Source organism: Mauremys reevesii, linkage group 1 (assembly GCF_016161935.1).
Source record: "Mauremys reevesii isolate NIE-2019 linkage group 1, ASM1616193v1, whole genome shotgun sequence".
NCBI lineage: Eukaryota > Metazoa > Chordata > Testudines > Geoemydidae > Mauremys > Mauremys reevesii.
Window position 1 is genome coordinate 33,443,665 of NC_052623.1, and position 21,427 is coordinate 33,465,091.

Sequence of the window (21,427 nt, forward strand, 5' to 3'; positions counted from 1 at the left end):
GCAAAGACTCTCCATTGGTTGCTAAATATACCAAAAAGCAAACCAGCTCAATGACAAGCTAAACAAATACAGGAGCAATTTGGACAATTCTCATATTCTTAGGATTTTTATTTTTTTTAAACCAGTCCCTCTAGAGAGATTCAAGAGTTCCTTGACTCCATGCGGTGTTGTCAGGGCTCCTGCATTAGAGCTGTGTGAGTGCCTGGTTGAGTTTTAAAGCTCACTGAAGAAGAAAATTGGATGCTTAATACTCATGAGTGGACACATACCACATACTTTTTCCGGTTTTTACTCAGGACAGTCATTTTTAACTATATCAAAGGTCACCCTGGTGGAAATTTCTGGATTTTAGATGAATCCTTCACTTACAAAAGCCGTTTTCATTGCTGATTTTAAATAGAGGATTATTTATTTTTTCTCCACCACTTTTGCTTGATGGCGCTTGGCTCTCTCCAGATGCTGGGGAGACACTAGTTACAGCTTCATAGTTAAGGTTGAGTGTAGTTTTGCACTGAAAGTAGGGATTCAACTGCTTTCATATCTGTGGAGAATACAGTGTATCCTCCCCAAAATTACTCTTCAAAAACTACCCTTTGCACCAGATCTGTTCAACAGGGAGGGTAGATGGGGAAAACTCTGTATGTGTGTACAGGTGCATGCAGAGGAATGTAGGGGTTGAAGGAGTGAGTGGGAAACCGGTGTGTGTGTGTCTGTGTGTGCAGGGTAAGATGGAGGGAGTGGGGAAGCTGGGGGGAGGGATGCAGGAGAACGCGGGGGACAGGATGTAGAGGAAAAGTGGGGAATATACTCCACTTTGTTGCATAGCTGTGGCAGTGCAGAGCAGCTGTAAACCCATCTGTACTGGCTAGTATGTTCTGGCTGATTTGTGCTGCTCCAGGGAGGTGTAAAGCAACCAGAGCACACTGGTGAATCTGGCTATAAAAGACTTAAAATAAAATAAATACATAAATAAGATGTTTTCAGGTTGATATTACACTTCTTCATGTCATTAGAAATATCACAAGGCAACATTCTCTTTTGTTTCCTATTTAGGGTTTAATGTCTGAAAATTGTAATTAAAAAAACAACAACAAGGAAATTCCTCGACAAAAACAATGTTAAGTTGAAGTTCGGTTTGAGAGTACATATATCAGTCATGTAGGGTAAAACTCATTACAGGAATGTTGCAGTTATCCCCCAGACAAGCATTATAAACCCAGGACATTCAGATTTCAGGCTAAACTTACCATAATCAAAATATGCTATGGAAATGCAGAAGTGGAGTACTCAAACAACCTTGACTCCGCCTGGTGGTGAAACAGTGAGTGGGGTGGGGTGGGGAAGGAAAGCAAAAAAAATCAAATGTGCTTCAAAAATCAGTCTAATTTGGGACTAAGCACTAAAATTCCTTAGCTGTCATCATATGGTTATTGCACAGTGTCACTACAGAGCAGAGTTAAGGTCCTGAACTGGGGCCAATGTAATGTCATACACTTTCCAGCCTTAACTTTGGCAATTCTAGACACTTAAACACTTCACAATTCAACCACACCATTTATAAAGCTTTAGGATTTACACCTGCTAAGGATCTGGCCCAAAGTTTTTCTGATGGACTTTTACTGAAAATGCAAAAAGAACAGGAGTACTTGAGGCACCTTAAAGACTAACAAATTTATTTTAGTGTGAGCTACAGCTCACTTCTTCAGATGCATAGAATGGAACACATAGAATGCCACAAGTACTCCTGTTCTTTTTGCGGATACAGACTAACACGGCTGCTACTCTGAAACTGAAAATGCAAGTTACTATCAAATCGGATCCTATAGAACCAAACACTCAAACAGCATTTAATAGCATTTTCTGATGTAACATGACATTGATTTGGTGTATGGACATACATGCGCACAAATTCAGAATAATTTACATAATTACAAAGGACCATTTCTTCTGCTACTCCAGTAAATTATGTATATATGGGTTAAAAACAGAATTGGATGGATGTGCAGAGACCTGATTCTATGAATGTTCCCTGGGATCTCATGGTTCTTTTGGGAGCGCTGCGCCTATGTGTTTGAGTGTGTACTTTTATGCTTAGTTCAACTGTCTGACAGTTACTCATCTAGGTAAGTAACCGCCTCTCTCGCCTTCACTTATCACCTCCTTCTCAAAACAAATCGTAATGTTATTTTGGGGAGTAGATTAGTTCATGACAAAGAAAAAGTATTGAAGAGTTTGCAGCGAGAATTCCCAGCTGGCAGCCAGCACTGAGATCAGAACATGTGACTACTGGCTGCTGAGGGTCAGCGAATGGATATACTAGTGCAGTAAGCCACCATTTGAGAAAAACAGCTGAAGGGTGTAAAAGAGAACATAACTGAGGCATGACATGTAATTTTAACTTAGAAAGTTCACACATTTCCCACTGTCAAGAAACACTGCTGCTGCCAGAGCCCTACTGTAATCAGGGCTTGTTATTACTAAGACTTGTGGCAAATGGACCCACTGCTACACAGTGTTTTGCTTAAAAGGAAAGGACCTGATTCTGCTCCTAGCTACATGGGTAAATCAGGAGTAACTCCATTGACTTAAATGGGGTTATAACAGCGTAGAACCACTGTGAAAGGTGGATCATGGCCCCAAAAGAGAAGATAGTTGCAGTGAAGTAACATTACAAAAAAAAACTTGTTTTCAGTGTTTGAATATCAGAGAGCCACATCAGTCTATGGTGTAATCAGAATGGGCTTCTGGATCAGGCACTGGACTTGGGTTCAGGGGATATAGGGTCAATCTCTGGCTTTGTCGTAACTCTGGAACACCTTTTCCCTTCAGATTTCCCTGCCAGGTTTGAGGGGATGCTGGTATGAATGTTTGGTTTATTTTTTAATTTGAGAGAGGGCCAAAACTGGGCTTATGATGAACACCTAGCTCTAATTGTAACTGTGGGGTGAGTCCCATCATTCCATAAAATGACACCTGCTATCCGTGCATCACAGTCATATCTACGGAATATTGAGTCATGCCAAATAAAATAGACTTTTACTACTTTTTACCCCAGTTAGCTTTATAGACCCAGTCCACCTAGGAGAGAATGAGCTAGATTCTGTTCTGGCTCAGGTATCATCAACAGAATTATTAACTAAGTTCCAAATGGCCAATCTTTATTGTTGGTGATGCATGTGCCAGGGAAAAAAGAACCTCTTAACTTTGTATTCCAGGTTGAGTTTACAGGGTTGGCATTTATTTTGATCTGAAACTAGTAAGACACTCTATACATGGAGTTTCAGGGCACAATTTTTACAGAGTGGAATTGCTCTGTAAAAATATCATCATACCTTCCAGGACTGACATTATCTGAAGCATAACTGATGTTTTTGCTGGTGAAGCATCACAACAATTGCCCCCAAAGGATTGTTCCATAATGGATTATTACAGAAAACGTCTTCCAAAAAAGTCAGTATTACCCTAAAGCTAAAGTTTACTTAAGTCTTCTCCTGCATTCCCAAGTCATGTTTTCTGTCATCAAGAGGAAAGGTTCCAAAACGAAGAACTAGAGGCTGTAGTATTTTGTGGCACAAATTCCAGAGAATGGAAGTGTAGGTTACACGGTCACCCCTGATTTCATGGTTTTGATACATCATATAGGGCCTGCCTTGCCCTGGACAGCTTGTGATGTGGCACAGTTGACAAACAGGGGTGTGCACAACATAGTTTCCTTGTCTCTGACACAATCTTATGTGCCACTAAATGCAGCAACTCTTATACTTTATAAAACACTTCAATAATGTCTTCTCTCTGAAGGTCTCAGAGAACTTTACAACCCTTAATTCTCACACAATCCCCTATGGATTAGATAACTAACGTTATCCCCATTTTAGGTACAGAAAGGTTAAGTAATTTGCCTACGGTCCTACTTTCACTGTTCCATAGAGAGTTCCTGTGGAAACTGAAAATCAGCATCTCTGCTCAGTTTCAAACTAGGGACTTTTTGCATGCTAGATAAACACACGAACCTCTCTACACTACAGAAATCACCTCCTAAGATCATGTGGGAAAGCCAGGAATAGAGCCAAAGTCTTTTAACTCCCCATCCTCTGCATTAGCTTCCCTGCTTTGGATAAACAATTTTCTATTCTATCGGGTTCTTTCATCCACTGTGGCCGTTTTGCTTATCCCATAACTCTGACATTTCAAAAGATGATGCCAAATGAGATAATGCGTAAACAAACATCAGTGTTATCCGTAACATAAAAAAGCTTTATCCATACTCATGGATTGATTTCTATATCTTATAAGAACATAAGAATGGCCATACTGGGTCAGACCAAAGGTCCATCTAGCCCAGTATCCTGTCTACTGACAGTGGCCAATGCCAGGTGCCCCAGAGGGAGTGAACCTAACAGGCAGTGATCAAGTGATCTCTCTCCTGCCATCCATCTCCATCCTCTGACAAACAGAGGCTAGGGACACCATTTCTTACCCATCCTGGCTATGATGATTGAAATACCGTTAATGTGCTAAGTGCAGTAGAGGTACTGTAGCTGGTATTAAGAATGCTCTCTAAACTCATATGACTAAGGGAGACCGACATTCTGAAGCTGGTGCTTAAGCCGTCATAGTAGATACAAGGGGCCAGATCTTCAACTGCTGTAAATTGGCATAGATCCATGGCCCATAATAATGGCCAAGTGCCATTTAATTTAGCATGCAGTATTGCTTTGCTTCTGGGTTATATTTAACTATTTTCTGATTCCCCATAATACCTACACATATTGAACACTCTCTCCACGCATGAGAGAAATGTGACAAAGTGTCAGCAAAACAGGTATTTTAATGCTCGGTTTGGAGTATCACACGATGCCCTTGCATTCCAGGATGAGCAGCAGGAATCCTAGTTCTGTCAGCCTGGTTCAGCATCCCACAGAATATATGATGGCCGTAGTGCGTATCTGGAAAGCCAGTCCTGCCAGCACAGTTTTTTAATGTAATAATGGAACACAACCTTTGCTTGCATTGCACCTTTCCTACAGATTGCACCCCCGGCTGCTTTGCAGTGCAAGACAGCAGCCATTACAGAGATAAAAGACAAAGGGTGGGACTTTTTAAAGCGCTCCGTGTAGGTACTGCAAAAATCACTGGTAAATCTCCCATTAACTTCCATGGAAGAAGACTTAGGCCAACACGGAGCTCTTGAGAAAATCCCACCCAACATTTTCAAACTCAGGTTTGAAACTTTAACTAACTAATCTCTACCTTTAGTCCTCAAGGCCCAGATTCTCAAAGGTATTGAAGGACCTAATTCCCATTGAAAGGAATGGGGGTTAGGCGCTTAAATACCTTTGACGATCTGGACCCAAATCCATATTTAGGTACCTGTTTAAGTGGATGGATTTTCAAGGGTGCTGAGAACTCCCCACTCCCCACTGACTTCATTTGGATTTGCAAGTACTCAGCACCTCTGAAAAGCTGGCTGATGTAGGTGCCCTAACTTGAGGCTGCCAGGTTTGAAAATGCCAGCTTGAAAAACAACAGGAGGAGAGAAAAATGAGATTGGACATGGGGGAAGAGAGATTTGAAAAGAGATAGCAGGCCAATAAGGGAGAGAGACCCAGGCAGGCTCTCTCAGACAAAGCTGATCTCTTGCACAGACGGTGGTGAGATTACATGAAGGAACTGAGGAAAGAAGGGAAAGGGACGTAGAGACAAGAAGTCGGAATCTGTTTCAGCTCCCATGCAGTGGTGTGGCCATGCTGTAATAGGCAGCAGACATGCTGTCTCTGCTAGCCTATTTCACAATTCCATTTTTCAGCAGTCCATCAAGTATGTTATATGGGCAGGTGTGTGCCTGGGATAGCAGCTCATGTCAGCTCTGCCAGCCTGTTTCACCAGCTTATGCAGTATATGCATGTGCGAGGGTGAGCAGCTAGAATGCCAGCTTGATCAGCCCATGAGGTATTAACACCACCACGGTGGAGAGCTGGATTGCTCCACCCCATGAGGAGTGTGCCTGCTGTGGTGGGACCACCAGCTCGTCTAGCCTCTTTTAACATCTCTTAGCCCTCAGTCAGTCACCTTTGTACACAAAGGAAGCTGGAAGTTGTACACACGCCATCTGTAGCTTGCCTCATTTGCTAAGCAATATACCAGCTTTCCTGGTGCTGTTGAGTTGGTAGGGCCAGTTTCTAGAGCAAACTTGCATCTCACTGGTTCTAGCAATAACAATTGGGTCACTCTTTGACAAGGAGCCATATTTAATCTCTGATCGCCAGGGTGGCTACTGATTCAGCAACAGGCCACGCAAAAGATTGAAAGCCCCTGGGTTTATTTTGCAGAAGATTTTGTGGAAGAGGTGTTTGCAGCTCTCGTGTTAGTGCAAGCTGAATATGTTCCATTGTTTCCCTCTCCCTAACTCCAGAGACAGGGGAACTACCAGGCCGAAAGCCTGCCAGAACACAATGCCCCAGCACTGATGGAGCTAGTGCGGGAAAAGGAGGAGAGGATTCTGGCTCTGGAAGCTGACATGACCAAGTGGGAGCAGAAGTATCTAGAGGAGAGCACTATCAGGCACTTTGCCATGAATGCAGCAGCCACAGCTGCAACAGAAAGGTAAGATCATGTTGTTCCAGGCAGTCAGCAATACACTCAATCGAATGAGGCTTTGGGTAGTTAAAAGAAGTGGGTGTTTTCTTAGGGATAAATCAGGCTTGCTTTATCCAGTCATGAAGTCCCATTGAAGTTAATGGGACCATTCACCATAGCAAGGCCGTGAGGCCTTACCATTCTGGCTCAGGACCAATGGTTCATCAAGGCCAGTGAACCAGCCTCCAGCAGTGTTCTGTAACTAGGGCCCTCTGTAAATCATGATTTTTAGAAAAGTCACGACAGCATAAATGGCGAAGTATTGATTTTCATGGAGTTTGCACAAAATGAAGTTTACAAGTAATGTTCATCAGTTTCATTAATTAATTGACTATTGTTACTTGTAAAATTAATTCCATCCTTGAAACAGACTTTGCTGTAGACTTTTACCTTTTAAAAAATATTTAAAAATCACGGTTTGGGGGCATTTTCATAACTTCCATGCCCTCCAGGAAATCATGATCATAGGATCCTACCTATAACTGTTGCATCAAAGGAAGGCAGAAGTTTTCCTTAACAGACCTGGTTGAATGTACTTGACATGCGCGGGGGAGGAGGGTGGATTTCTCTCCACAGTATTAAGGAGTCACAAAGGAATTTCCCTCCCTTTACTGCCAGATACTATCAAGTATTTCACATAGACCCAAGCATTTTAATATACCCAGAACATGTGTATTTACTGGGGGCTTGATTTTCAGAGATGTATGTCATGGGGCGCACTCGCCGCCTGACTGGTAGTGCCTTCTTCTGGTACTCTGGGGATTAGCTTGAGGCCGACAACCCCCCACTTATGGTTTGCACACCGTCACCCTGTCCACCTGGAGCTCCTCTCACAGCATCCTCTTTGTGGCTCGGCCCTGTGGCTGTGTCATGTCACAGGTTCCCCGCCCCCCAGGGGAGGTTTAGCTCCTCAGTAGCCCTAGGCAGTTCTCTCGCTCGCTGCCTCGGTGCCACTCGCCCAGTGGCTGGTAGGGGAACCCAGGCCCACCCTCTTCTCCAGGTTCCAGCCCAGGGACCCTCAACGTAGCAATCCAGGCCTTCTCTCTCTGGCCTCGCTGCTCTATCCCTGAGCTTCTTCCTGTTGGTTCCCCTTTTCTTCATAGGCTTCCAGTTCCCCAAAGCCTCCTCCCTCTTCCCAGGTAGTGTTTGCAGTCTCCACTCATTCCTCCTTTTCTCCTGGGGGTGTCTGCCTCTTTCGCAGTACCCCTTTCTGCTTCTGCCAGGGGTGAAAGTAACACAGACGACTTACTGGTACGACTTACCAGAAGGGGCGGGGCTGAGGGTCAGCCTCCCGCAGCCAGCCCATCCGCGCTGCCTGGCCCACACCACCTGGGGCTCTGGCCGCTGCCGCGGTAGCCCCAGGCCCTTTTAAATCGCTGGGCCCCGGGTCAGCTGCCCCTTTTAGCCCCGCCGGCGGCGGCAAAAGGGGTAGCGACATTAAAGCGCTTTAATGTTGGCTGCGTATGGGCCGGTACCAGTGGCCACTTCTTACCGGTACACCGTACTGGCCTGTACCGGCCCACTTTCACCCCGGCTTCAGCTCCTGGGCTTTATAGATCCTGCCTATTCCTGCCCAGCTGAGCTTCCTTAATCAGCTGCCTAAGGGGTTAATTGGCCCATCTGGCCTGCATTAAGGTGATTGTGGGATAGTCACCCCATCACAATGCAAAGTACCTACAACTCCTGTTCACTTCAGCTAGACTTGTGGGAGTTCAGCACCTTTGCAAATCAGGCCCTTTGTGTCTTCAGAATAGGGTTTTTAATATTTCTGTGTCACAGTTACTACAAGGCATCGTCGCTGGTGTGTACCGGCATCTAAAGTATCATAATTAAAAGGACCCTATCAAATATTTTAGATCCTAAATGTAGGTATGACTTTATAAAAAATGTAAAATAAAAAACAACAAAACCAAGGTTTGCAAAATTTCACATAAAGTATGTTTTTTAATCAATTATATAATTTTCTTTGCATAAATATTTTCTTGAAAATTTTCCCCTACGGCTTTGGAAACCCAAACACACCAGCTTTGTGCTAGTGTATGAGAACCAGAAAGTGAAACTGAATGTGAAACAGGAAACTAAATTGATCAGTCTCATTTTCTCATCCAGTGTTGAAGTGCAGAAGCAAACAGCAAATTAGATTCAGTGTTGCTGACTCTTGTGATTTTCTTTCAACCCTCACATGATTTAGTTTTTTTCTCAAAGCCCCAGCACATAGAGTCAAGTGATTACATGAAAATCTCGGCTTTCATTAATTTTTTTATTTTTTTTCTAGCCCTTGTGATTGTACAGAAAGAACATGAAACATGATTCAAGCGTACACCAAAGGCTCAGAAACCTGAGGGGAGCTAAAAACAATCCACAATTCATTTATTTATTATTAATATCACCAGCTAAGGATTTATTATTTAATATATTGGACCAGGTCTTCAACTGATGTAGATCAACATAGGTTCATTGAACCCAATGGAGCTGAGCTGTTTTAGACTGGCAGAGGATCTGGCCCATTATTTTTATCTTGACAGTGTCCTTTAATTTTAATTCATTTTAAAATATGAGATTTCACCTCCAATTTGTTCCCTCCCACCTTTTGTTGTATTTTCAGAAACATTTTGCTGGACTATTACACCCTCCAAATACAGCTGTAGATTTCCATTGTAATGTGAATGGTAAAATAACAGTTGCATGCCTGTTTGTATCGAAAGAGGCCTTTTATTTGAACCAAGTAACACTAACGGGTGTGGCTGTGTCTTGTGTTGCTAGGGATACCTCAGTCATTAACCACTCTCGGAATGGCAGCTACAACGAGAACTCCCTGGAAGTTCGAATATGGCAGGAAGAGGAGGAGATTGTTCAAGCCAACCGGAGGTGTCAGGACATGGAATACACGTAAAGGACAACTGTTAAATACTTACCGCGGGATTTGTGCTATAGGTCTTATCATGAGATCCATAGCATCCTAGCTGCTCGGATTCTTGGATAAGCCAGCCCACGCGTCATTTAGCCCTTCGCATGCCAATAGGCCCATTCTAAAAGGAGGGATTTTGTTCCAGTTTGATTTCTAGTCTTTGGCTATTAAAAGACAGATTAGGTTCTGCTTCTTCCCCTCCCTAGATTTAAATTTTCTTCACATCAAAGAGAGACCTTAAAAATGGATGGCTTACTAGAAAAAGGAGGTTGGCATGAGCTTGCATGATCTCATTCAAAATTCTGACTTTTTAATACAAGACTCTCTAGTAGCCAATGCTGTAATTGTGACTTAAGGGGGGACATGATAGAGGTATATAAAATCATGAGTGATGTTGAGAAAGTGGATAAGGAAAAGTTATTTACTTATTCCCATAATACAAGAACTAGGGGTCACCAAATGAAATTAATAGGCAGCAGGTTTAAAACAAATAAAAGGAAGTTCTTCTTCACGCAGCGCAAGTCAACTTGTGGAACTCCTTACCTGAGGAGGTTGTGAAGGCTAGGACTATAACAATGTTTAAAAGGGAACTGGATAAATTCATGGTGGCTAAGTCCATAAATGGCTATTAGCCAGGATGGGTAAGAATGGTGTCCCTAGCCTCTGTTCGTCAGAGGATGGAGATGGATGGCAGGAGAGAGATCACTTGATCATTGCCTGTTAGGTTCACTCTCTTTGGGGCACCTGGCATTGGCCACTGTCGGTAGACAGATACTGGGCTAGATGGACCTTTGGTCTGACCCGGTACGGCTTTTCTTATGTTCTTATGTGACTTCATTGCTGCCCAACCAAAAAGGTGTGTGTATGTATCTGATAGCTCTCTCTCTGAGTTATATGAAATGTACCATGGCATGTAGGGACAAACCTTCAAAACTGAACACCTGAAGTTGAACCCACAAATAAAATGCATACACAAGTACACCTCTACCTTGATATAATGCTGTCCTTGGGAGCCAAAAAATCTTACTGCGTTATAGGTGAAACTGTGTTATATTGAACTTGCTTTGAGCCACCGGAGTGCGAAGTCCCGCCCCTCCCCCCCCCTCCCCCCCCCCCGAGCACTGCTTTACCATGTTATATCCAAATTCGTGTTCTATCGGGTGGCGTTATATCGAGGTAGCAGTGTATGTTGATAAACTGGAGAGGGTCCAGAGAAAAGCCACAAGAATGATTAAAGAATTAGAAAACATGCCTTATAGTGATAGATTCAAGGAACTCAATCCATTGACCTTAACAAAGAGAAGGTTAAGGGTTAACTTGATCACAGTTTCTAAATAGCTACATGGAGAACAAATATTTGATAATGGGCTCTTCAATCTAGCAGAGAAATGAATACTGTAATCCGATGGCTGGAAGTTGAAACGAGACACATTCAGCTTGGAAATAAGGCATACATTTTTAACTGTGACGATAATTAACCATTGGAACAATGTACCAAGTGATTCTTCACCACAGCATTTTTAACATTAAGATTGGATGTTTTTCTAAAAGTCGTGCTCTAGAATTGTTTTGGGGAAGTTCTATGCCTGTGTTATATAGAAGGTCAGACTAGAGGATCACAGTGGTCCCTCCTGGCATGGAATCTATGAAAGCAGTAGCTGGTACAGAACCTGTTTATGCACACACAAGTTCCCATTTGCACATGCAGTTTTCCCATTTTGAGCATGCAAATGCAAATATGTATGTGGCACGTCCAATTACTTGTTTGCTAGAGCTGCTCAAAATATTTGTAATCAACACTTTTTTTAATTAAAAATGGCTTTATGACTAAACAGCAAATTTTTTTGAGAAAATTTCTGTTTTCACAGATATTTGAAAAGCAAAAAAAAATCCAAACAAAATTCTGACAAAAATTTCATGTTCTTCACATTTTTTTTCCAGAAAATAAAAATATAATTTAACAGGTTCTATGTTTTTCATCTTATATACACATGCATGCATGCATGCTCACACACAGAGGACTTGAAATCAGTGGGAATTTTTCCATTAACTTCTTTAAGAGATGGATCAGGATTTTATGCTGCAAGTGCAAATTAGGCATTCCATTTTGAAAATGACAGCCTTAAAGTTTCCACCTCCCTTATATGTCTATTTAGACCAGGGTTTCTCAAACAAGGGTCGCCGCTTGTGTAGGGAAAAGCCCCTGGCGGAGAAGCAATCCGCGGCCAGTGGGAGCCGCGATCGACCGGACCTGCGGACGGGGCAGGTAAACACACTGGCCCAGCCCGCCAGGGGCTTTCCCTACACAAGCAGCGACCCCCATTTGAGAAACCCTGATTTAGACCATATGTGACATTTCTTTTTTAAATCCCTCCAAAAAATGTCTGCTGTACTTGGCTATATTTCATAAGACATGGTTTTCATTTGACTGGCATTTTCATTAGTTGGTTCAAACCTTTTCAGTTTGATTCAGTCTTAAATTCCCCACCACCATGTTTCCACAGCCTATTCTCAAATAATTGGTTCTTTTTCATCTTAAAACACTTTCAGGGTCTATAGAAGAAAGCTGTTGGGGCCTCCAGTAAGTTGGAAAACACAGACCATTAGTTATTTCCACAGGTTTCAACAGAAACTAAGGTCCCAATCCAATGCTCACTGAAGGCAATGGAAGTTTTTTTTCATTTATTTCAGTGGCAGTTGGTATGGGCCCTCAGAGATTTGGGCAAGATAATTTAATTATTAAAATCTTTATTTCAATCTTTTATAGGGCCAGCTCCTGAGGTCTTTACTCAGTTTTAATTCAGTCAACCTTGATTCAGGCAAAACTCCCCAAGGGCAATCTGCCACAGGAAAGAACTCAGGATTTAGCCCAGAAGTATTGTGGGGCAAAGAAAACTGCTCCTTTACCTATCTGAGTGATCATCTCAGTCCACAGCATCTTTAGGACTATTTTTCAGATTATCCTTGCTAGTTTATTGAAGTAATATCAACGGACCAGCTTAATTTAAATCTATTTATTTATTTAATCTTACAAAAAGGCATCGCCATTGGCAGAATAGCAGGAAATATTGCCCAGTTAAGCTGTGCAATTGCCCTCAAAGGAAATGATGGAAATTTGTTTGAGTTGCTTAAAACTGGAAGGAGTAAAGCAGCAGAGAATGTACTACAGGGAACAGTCCCGAAAAGGCAGCAGTGGAATAGCTGTGATCTAGAAGTTATTTTTCATCTTTGTAAGCAGAACATTTGTATTTTGGCAGGATAAAGAATCTGCATGCAAAAATAATTGAGAAAGATGCCATGATCAAGGTCCTTCAGCAGCGTTTGCGGAAGGATGCTGGGAAAACAGACAGCACAAGTTTGCGGCCTGCTCGATCGGTCCCGTCCATCGCTGCAGCAACGGGTGCGCATTCCCGCCAGACCTCTCTCACCAGCAATCAGATAGCTGAGGAAAAGAAGGAGGAGAAGACCTGGAAAGGAAGCATAGGTGAGCTCCAGTTTGAGCTAGGCATTGGCAGTGCAAATGGTTTCAGAGAGAGGACAGCTTAACAAGTAAAATCTGTCTGTGGCCAGAATAAGATTCTGAGGGGCAGTTTTGAAAGTGTGATTGGCCACCTTCCACAAACAGTTTGAGCCACCACCCTGTGTGTTCAGGCACAGCTGTACTCGCCTGACAGTCATACCCAGAGGAATGCAGGCAGTGTATGCACATTTCATGGGAATAAATCCTACTCTGGGCTAGGAAAATTTGCATTAAACTAGAGAGCAGACAGCACTTTGGATAGGAATTTGCAATGTAATATGGCAGGAAAAAAAGAAGGCATGCCATTTTGGGCTGTGTGCAAAAAGGCATGACAGTCCAGCGATAGCCTCTCTCTGCATGGCACTGCTGAGACAGCAATTTCAGAATGCTATGTTCAGTGTGTTCAATGTCAAAACAATGTAGGCAAATGAGAGGGGTTTCAGAGAAGAGCAATTGTTCTGAAAGGACTGATGTATCAGAAGAGGTAAAAATGACTGTCTGTACACCTTGAGGAAATAGTCTCTGAGAGTGTCATGGGAACGACATAAACACCAAAGAAGAAGAACAATGCCGAATATAAAGAGTGGCGATGGGATCAAAGGAAGGGTCTGGTGCTTTTATCTGCTCATATAGGCTGCGGGAAGCAAACATGCATGGATTTGAGAGTGGGGGAGTGAAAGATTGGCAATAGAATCTTCATTGTATGCTCCTCCCCTCCCAGGTAGCCTACAGAAGCTCCTCTCTCCCAACTCTGCAAGGTTGGGCCTCCATGGCTCTGGGGAGCGATGGAAGGGGTGCATGGCAACTGCTGTCTGAGGCGCACTTTACTCTTAACCAGTCAGCTGTGCTCCTTTGAGAACCATGGAAGGAAGGGGAAGTTGGGTGGCACCACAGTGGGGCCAGCACACCACTGAGTATGTGTTGAGTCTCCAAATTCCTCATCCCTTGAGGTGAATCTCACAGCATTCCAGAGCCCTCCTTCCCCTCTCGGGGGTTTTATCCTGGACTCAAGAGAAGGGACCTTTTAAGCTGACTATTAGGAAAATCTTCCTGATAGTGAGATCTAGGAGGCTCTCTCTCAGGGGGAGCCTCCCCAGGTGAGTAGTGGACACCTCATTAGTGGATATATTTAAAATAACCCTGCACCAAAGCCCTGGAGAACAATCCTGCCCTGGGAGGAGGTTGTGCCATCTCTGATTTTACTAACATGGTCGTTATTGTGTTTCTAGGGTTGCTGTTAGGGAAGGATCATCACGACCATTCATCAATCCCTGCACTGCCTCCCCTCCCTCCCTCTTTGTCCTGTGCAGCCTCCTCCTGGCCAGTCAGCGCCTCCCATGCTAAAACAGGCAGCAAAGACAGCAGCACTCAGACTGACAAAAGCTCTGAGCTTTTCTGGCCAACCACTGCCTCTTTCCCAGGCAGGGGAAGGCTAAGCACCACCCCTTCGAACAGCCCTGCCCTGAGACACACAGGAGCCAAAGGCGCTAGAGATAAACTGGGTAAGTGATTCCAACCTTCATGGTACAATCAGTGCATTGATATTATGGTGACTCGCACTATATAGGTGCCTGAGACAAATATAATTATTGAGAGACAGCTAGATAGATATAAGTACTTCTAAGATAGATAGATAAATTGTTGTTGGTTATTATCTCAAGAAAATCAAAAGCATTCTTTAAGTCTAATTTAAGAGAGAGGTGTGTGCAAAACCACCTGCTTTGGCCTTGCCAACTTTCCTATGCAGAACTTAGATTTGTTTTTTTTTTACCAGTTTTCTTCAAGTTCCATTAATTTGCTGAAAGGGGAAATTTCAGCATGTACAGTTATTTGTGGCGCCAAAAGTGACATTCCAGCGTGGAACTGGTCACAACATTTCTCATCTTGGACACATTCCGCATTGTACCCACATTCAGACAAACATTTTTTTGGATAATTTTCCCAGTTTAAACTATTTTGGGGGGAAGAAGCCATTTGCTTCATATTTTTATGAAAACCTGTGGGAAAAGTGAGCCAAACCCACAGAATGGTTCACTTTTGTGCGAAAACGAGGGACATTTGATTTAGAAATATTTTTGACAGATGGGGGCTGTTTCTATACAGCCCTAGTTACAGGAGACATTTGTTTTAAAAACATTATTTTTAAAAAAGACTGTTTCCTACACGATCTTTTATTCCCCTTGAAAACAAATCCATTGCTGTTAATTGAAAGAGGTGCAGTCACGTAATTTAAACCCTAAATTTAGGCTTCAGGAAGGGAAATAAGATGGGTGTAGAGTTGTGTTTTCAGCCTTTAGATGCTCTTGTGATGTGGGCAATAGACAGATCAAATACGCGGATTACAATAGTATCTTGGACTAATTTTTCAAAACGCTGTATGACTAGAACTGTTATCACAGATAAAGAAAAAGAATAAAAACAACGTAAAAAATATTTAGGGATTCTGCACTCAGTTATATCACTATAGATCCAGAGTAGCTGCACTGAGAAGCTTCCCCCAAGTAATGGTAAAGCCTACAGCATATTGACATTTTTCAGATACCATGAACACTGGGATTTTGATGCTCAAATTGAGACACCTTAAAGGGGCCAAATCTGAGCCACCCACCTTCTAAAAATCAGGCTTCTACAAGGTGTCCACAGTCACAAGTGTCCTGAAAATCTTGGCCAGTATGTTTTCCAAAATTCAGCTCTAGGGTTTAATTCAAGCCCCTTTTCAATTAACAATGAATTAATCTTTTAAACTTCTCTGTGCTTTAATGATCTAAAAGATTCTTTCTGCTTTAAGAATCTGAGGATTCTTATGGTGATATGGCAGCTTCAGTACCTAGGTAGGCATTTATTGTGTTTATTAGCAACACAGGGGAAGAAACATTGTTAAATGTCATTTTTATCTTTACCGTGTCCCTTTAATTCACACTGTGTCCAATTCTACATTCTTTGCATGCTAATTAACCTACTAACCTCAGTGGGATTCCTTTGGTGCACCAGGAATTCAGGATCAGGTTCTACTATGAAATACACCCCAGCCTTTCTTGGTGCAAATCCAGTTTGCCACAGAGAAATTCAGATGTTGCAAGTGGAAAGAATTATATTTTCAAATTGCAAAACTGAAACATAAAAATAAGAATTCTATTTCAGAGGGCATAAGTGACTGAGGAGTTGTTGCATCTTGGCAAATGCCAGAGGAGCAATCTCTGATGTCGCTACTCTAGGGATGAATTTGGCCTTAAATGTTAAAAAAAAAAAAAAAAAAAAAAAGTATAGTTAGAGATTTTCCCCAAAAAATATTTTGCATTAGTTTTAGACTTTTTGATGAATCTGGATTTCTCTCCTCACTGTCACAGAGAACTCCCCCAGCCATGGAAAGCTGTCGGATAGCAGAGGCCGAGTAAGCAGTTTGGTCCACAAGCCTGAATTTCCTGATGCCGACATGATGGAAGTCCTCATCTGAGGAAAGAGTGACCTTCCTCAGGATTTTGTGCAGATACATTCAAGTCCAGGGAGGGCAATGTTGTGCAAATCTTAAAAACTAAATATACGAGTTTGAAGAAAGTCTGAGCAAGATTGAGTCTGGAAGGAGCCTAGAGGCTGAGATGAATAAGACTTCAAATTACATAGGGAAAAGAAAGAGATGTAAACATGAAATGAAGGATACTGAAGGTGGACATGAATGGCCGGAATATTCTGACAACAGAAAGTGATGATTCACAAAGAGATGGTAAAGGAAATAGGAACTGCATTTTCTATTGTAGCGAAAAGGTATCTTTTTACCATGTACAACAGTGTTCTATAATGCTGTTCTATTTTACTCTCTAGCTACAACCAAGACAGAGACTGAAATCCTGGCTCTGTTGAAGTCAGCGGGAGTTTGTGAATTGTCCAGGAGAAGTTTAAACTTTTCTCAAATGTAATCATTATTCATAATTGTTCACCAGATTATTTTAGCGAAAAATTCTTGGTCTGTAGATTGTGCACAAAGCAGTTTGTTGTTAAGTATTTGTTTCAAGCCAGGTTGGTTTGTTTTGATTGGATATATAGGTCTTTCCTGATTGGATGAGTGCTACTCTTGGGATCAGGTTTCCAAAGCAAATACTCATGTTTTGCAAATTCTAAATTTGCTCAAAATTCACTCTTTCCATGAGCATTTCTTTGCTAGAATTTGCATAGAAGATGCGTGTAAAAGGGGCATAAACCCTGTCAAAGCGATTTCTTTTACAATTTTGGTAACTATTCAAGGGGAAATATTGAGCGTATTCCCTCAGCTCTAATGCATAAAACACACACACAAAGCTGTGTAAGCAGCAAATTGTACATACATTCAAGTGCTAAAAGTTTTTACTCATGAGGGCTTGGAGACAGTGGGCATTCAGGATGCTCAGCACCTCACAGGGAACAACGTGGTGCCACTGTAGATGTATTCTCTGGCTTATTAAAATAATAGTATAGTATTTTGCAGTATCTGTCGAAACTGCTTCAGCATTGTCAGTGGGGCAAATTCTACCCTCCAGTTGAAACTGAGGGTGAATTTGAGCATGTACTGGCAGGCAGAGTTTCAGGCCAGGGTTACTACAGTGTTTGGGCACAATTACTGTAGAGGTTTGAGAGGAATGTGGAGATCATTGACTGATTTCAGCCTAATTCATCCAGATTTACTACTTGCAATTGAGATCAGAATCAGGCCCTTGGGTGTATATTAAATAATAACAATAAATTAGTCAATACACTTAGTATGAGAAATAATAAACGTCCTCACTTAAAAATGGATTTCCACTGCACGTGGCACTGCAGGAGTTAATTCACACAACTGCATAGCATGGATCAGTTTGTTGGTAAGATTTCTACAGCACTTCATAGCTGCCTGTCTGGGATGTTTACATTCATTTTAAAAGACAGCCTGGTTGTGTAAATGAGAAAGGATGTTTCTGAATGTGCACGGAAATTCTCCTAATCCTTTTTCCTTATCTTAAAGCAGGGGTTCTCAAACTGGGGGTCGAGACCCCTCGGTGTCCCAAGGTTCTTACATGGGGGGTCGCGAGCTGTCAGCCTCCACCCCAAGCCCCGCTTTGCCTCCAGCATTTATAATGGTGTTAAATATATTTAAAGTGTTTTTAATTTATAAGGGGGGAGGGGTCACACTCAGAGGCTTTCTATGTGAAAGGGGTCACCAGTACAAAAGTTTGAGAACCACTGTCTTAAAGGGACCAGCCCTTATATAAGTAGCCATTCCTCACACGAGTCGAGGTTACAGGACTGGGCTCGAATTTTGATTATGACACACGTGCATGTGTGCTGAGAGGTGGAAGATTTAACATTTCTAATATCACCAGGTTAGGGTCCCTGAGGGATATTTTGGTGGTGAGTTTGTATATTTACACATGCATCACCATTGCTGTCTAAATGACCGTTCCTTAGAAGTTACATTCACCCCCCATGCAGAGGAGCCTACACAAGACCTATGCCCCACTTAAACCCTCCCAATAAGGCTTAAATGGGACGAAAGTGGTACCTGTTCTATGTAAAAAGTTCCCTGTCCTGGCTCTTTGCACAGGGGTGAATTTCAGCCTCCATGATTCAGCCAGAATTTGGTTAAATCAAAACACGTTTTCATGGAACAGGGACTATGTCTGCAGAGTTCCTCAACAGGGGCTATTGGTGCTGGAATGCACCTTTTCATCACTTTGGTTGTGGGGCTGCTCAAAGAAAGGGCACAAGAATTCTGTCTTTTTTTTTTTTCCACTCAAACCTGGCTGGAGATTTGTTCAAACTTAAAAATAAATGGCTTCTGGACAGAGCCCAGGTTTTGAAAATGTCCCCCCAAAGTCTAATAACTGGGAGCCTAGAAACTCCGCAGGCACTAATCTTGGCTCAGCCACTGTTTTGCTGTGTGTCCTTGGGCAAGTCAGTCAATCTCTCTGGGCCTGATTCATCGCTGTGCTACTCCAGTTTTACAAACAGCGTCACTGACCTAAAATGGGAGGAGCGCAGTGTAGCATCAGGCCTTGTGTGTTTGAGCGAGCCCAGCTGTAAAACGGGGAGAGGAATCCTTTCCTTCCTACCAGGGCGGTGGAGAAGGTTGGTGTCTGTGCGGTGCTTCGACGATGCAAAGCGCTATATAAATAAGTGCTTAGTGTTATTAACCCAAAAAATCTCCCCAGGAGAAACCGTGCCGCCCCGCCCCCTCCCCAGGCCTGATCCTACATTTCTTGTTCACCTCAGACTCCATCAAGTTAATGGGATTTGAGGCACTTCAGGAATGCAGAACTTGGCTCCAAGAGTTTAACTGCATCGTTGTTAATCGTTTGGTTGTTTACTGCTGAGCTGCCATCTCTCTTCTCCACTTGTTTTCTCCCAAGATGAAACATTCCTCATTTTAAAATGTACCTTTCATTGGTGTAAGGTGTGGCAGTAATTAAGGGGACACACCTCGTCATGAAACCTAACACTCACACACAACTTTGCTTCTTTTATTCCAAATGCTGGTGGATAGATGTTGTTCCTCATCATTTAAAAAAAAAAAAATCTTTCCAAATCTTTGGATTCTCTTTTCCTATTGAAGTTAGGAATGAATATGGCCTTGAGATGGGGGTGAGGGTGATTTTTGCAGTACTGGTGGTCAAAGATTCAAAGTGTGCCCAGGCACCTCTTCCACCTCGCAGGGCTCAGCACTTGCTCCTCTGCTGGTGGAGGCAGGGCTGGAGTAAATCAGCCCCACTCCAGACAGGGTTTATTTTCCCACTAGGGGGCTTACTTGTCAATATTTTCCAGCTAGGCTTCAGGGGAGGCCCAAGGAGTTCTCCGCCAAACCAAAGGATACAAATTCACAACACAGAAAAGGGGAAATACCTTTTCCTACCCTCTTTCTGGGGTTGGGTGGCCTTGGTGTTGGCCCTGGGGTGCCAGTTCATCCCCTAAACAGGCACTCAGGTAGGTAGCTTGCCCTGTAGGGAAGCGAGCAGCCTTCTACCGTGAGGGAGTCCTTTCTCCCTGCTGCCACTAGCCCTGCAGCAGCTAGTCGCTCCCCCTCCTCTCTCACCAGTGGAGGGTTTTTAAAGGTTTCAGGTGTCCCTAGTGGACCTGAGGTAACCCCTTTTCAGCTTATAGGGAAAAGGGCTTTTATCACTCTAGGGCTCATCTAGCTGCCTTCCACCGCTCTCTTCCAGCTGTCCAGCCTGACTTTGTCACAAAAGTCACCTGTTTAGATGCATTCATGTGTTCAGGGCTGGCCCCAGGTGATGTGGGGAACCCTCTTGCAAACACTTACACTGAGCTCTTCCTACCAGCCACGAGACTGTGGAGACTGCAACCACTTTCAAGTCTGCTTCCACTGAAAACATGTTTCAGAGGGGTAGTAGCCATGTTAGTCTGTTTCAGCAAAAACAACGAGGAGTCCTTGTGGCACTTTAGAGACTAACAAATTTATTTGGGCATAAGCTTTCATGGGCTAAAATCCACTTCATCAGATGCACAGAGTGGAGCATACAGTAGGGAGGTATAAATACACAGCATATGAAAAGATGGGAGTTGCCTTACCAAGTGAAAACTTGTGCTCTGAAGGCCTGCAGGTGCCACAAGCCAGCCATGTGTCTGATACACATGGAGTAGTACATAGCAAAGCGATACTTTTTTTTATACTAAACAATGTTGTTACATCTATGCACTTATATTTCTCTACACATATAAATATTCATATGTCAGCATCTCCCCCTCTCTCATTTTTGCACTTGTTAAACCAAGAAATAGGGTATGTTTTTAAGTATTAGCAGCTTTGCCTTGCAAAGCAAATGCATAAACCCTTTGGAAGATGTTACACAGTTTAATATGCATTGTAACAATAATTCTTTTTCCTCACTTTGTTAATTTAAATGTTTTAAGAGCATATGCATTCAACATATGGCCTCTATCTGTCCTCCATACGGTCTTGATCCTACAGCCTCGATTCACATCAGTAGGCCTTGCTCAAGTGAGCAGGTGTGGCAAGATTGCACCCTCAATCAGGCGTGGATCAGCAGAGGCAAGGGAGTAAAAATAAAACTACTAGTGATAAATATTTCACCAAATGGACCTTGGACCTTTCCCAAGGAATAAGGATGCACAAAAGCTTTGTAGTCCTTTTGTTTGCTCAGTATTTTATTGCCTGCTATACTATTTCCTTTCAGGCAGAACTATTTAATAAATGCTGTACATATATACAACTAGTCATCCAGAGAAGATGGTGTTCTATTAACGTGCATGATGGTATTGTTTTCACACAATTATATCTGCTAGCGGTATAACCTTGCTTCTTTTGGTCACTTAGAATAGAGCTCTCCCTCTCTCTCTTTATATATATTTCCAGCATTTCTTTAAGGATCAATCCCTCC

General features: G+C 42.7%; 1 protein-coding gene across 7 annotated transcripts in view; it reads left to right on the plus strand.

The window, feature by feature from the left end:
• AMOTL1 (angiomotin like 1) overlaps nt 1-18,145 on the plus strand; it is a 141,734-nt gene extending 123,589 nt beyond the window's left edge. For all 7 annotated transcript variants that reach the window (XM_039538643.1, XM_039538636.1, XM_039538648.1 and 4 more), the window contains 5 exons: nt 6,413-6,603; nt 9,400-9,525; nt 12,802-13,028; nt 14,294-14,566; nt 16,412-18,145. In XM_039538643.1, coding sequence (XP_039394577.1) covers nt 6,413-6,603; nt 9,400-9,525; nt 12,802-13,028; nt 14,294-14,566; nt 16,412-16,518 — 924 coding nt within the window. In that variant the 3' untranslated portion in view covers nt 16,519-18,145. The remainder of the gene's footprint in view (nt 1-6,412; nt 6,604-9,399; nt 9,526-12,801; nt 13,029-14,293; nt 14,567-16,411) is intronic.
• The last annotated feature ends 3,282 nt before the right edge of the window (nt 18,146-21,427 follow it).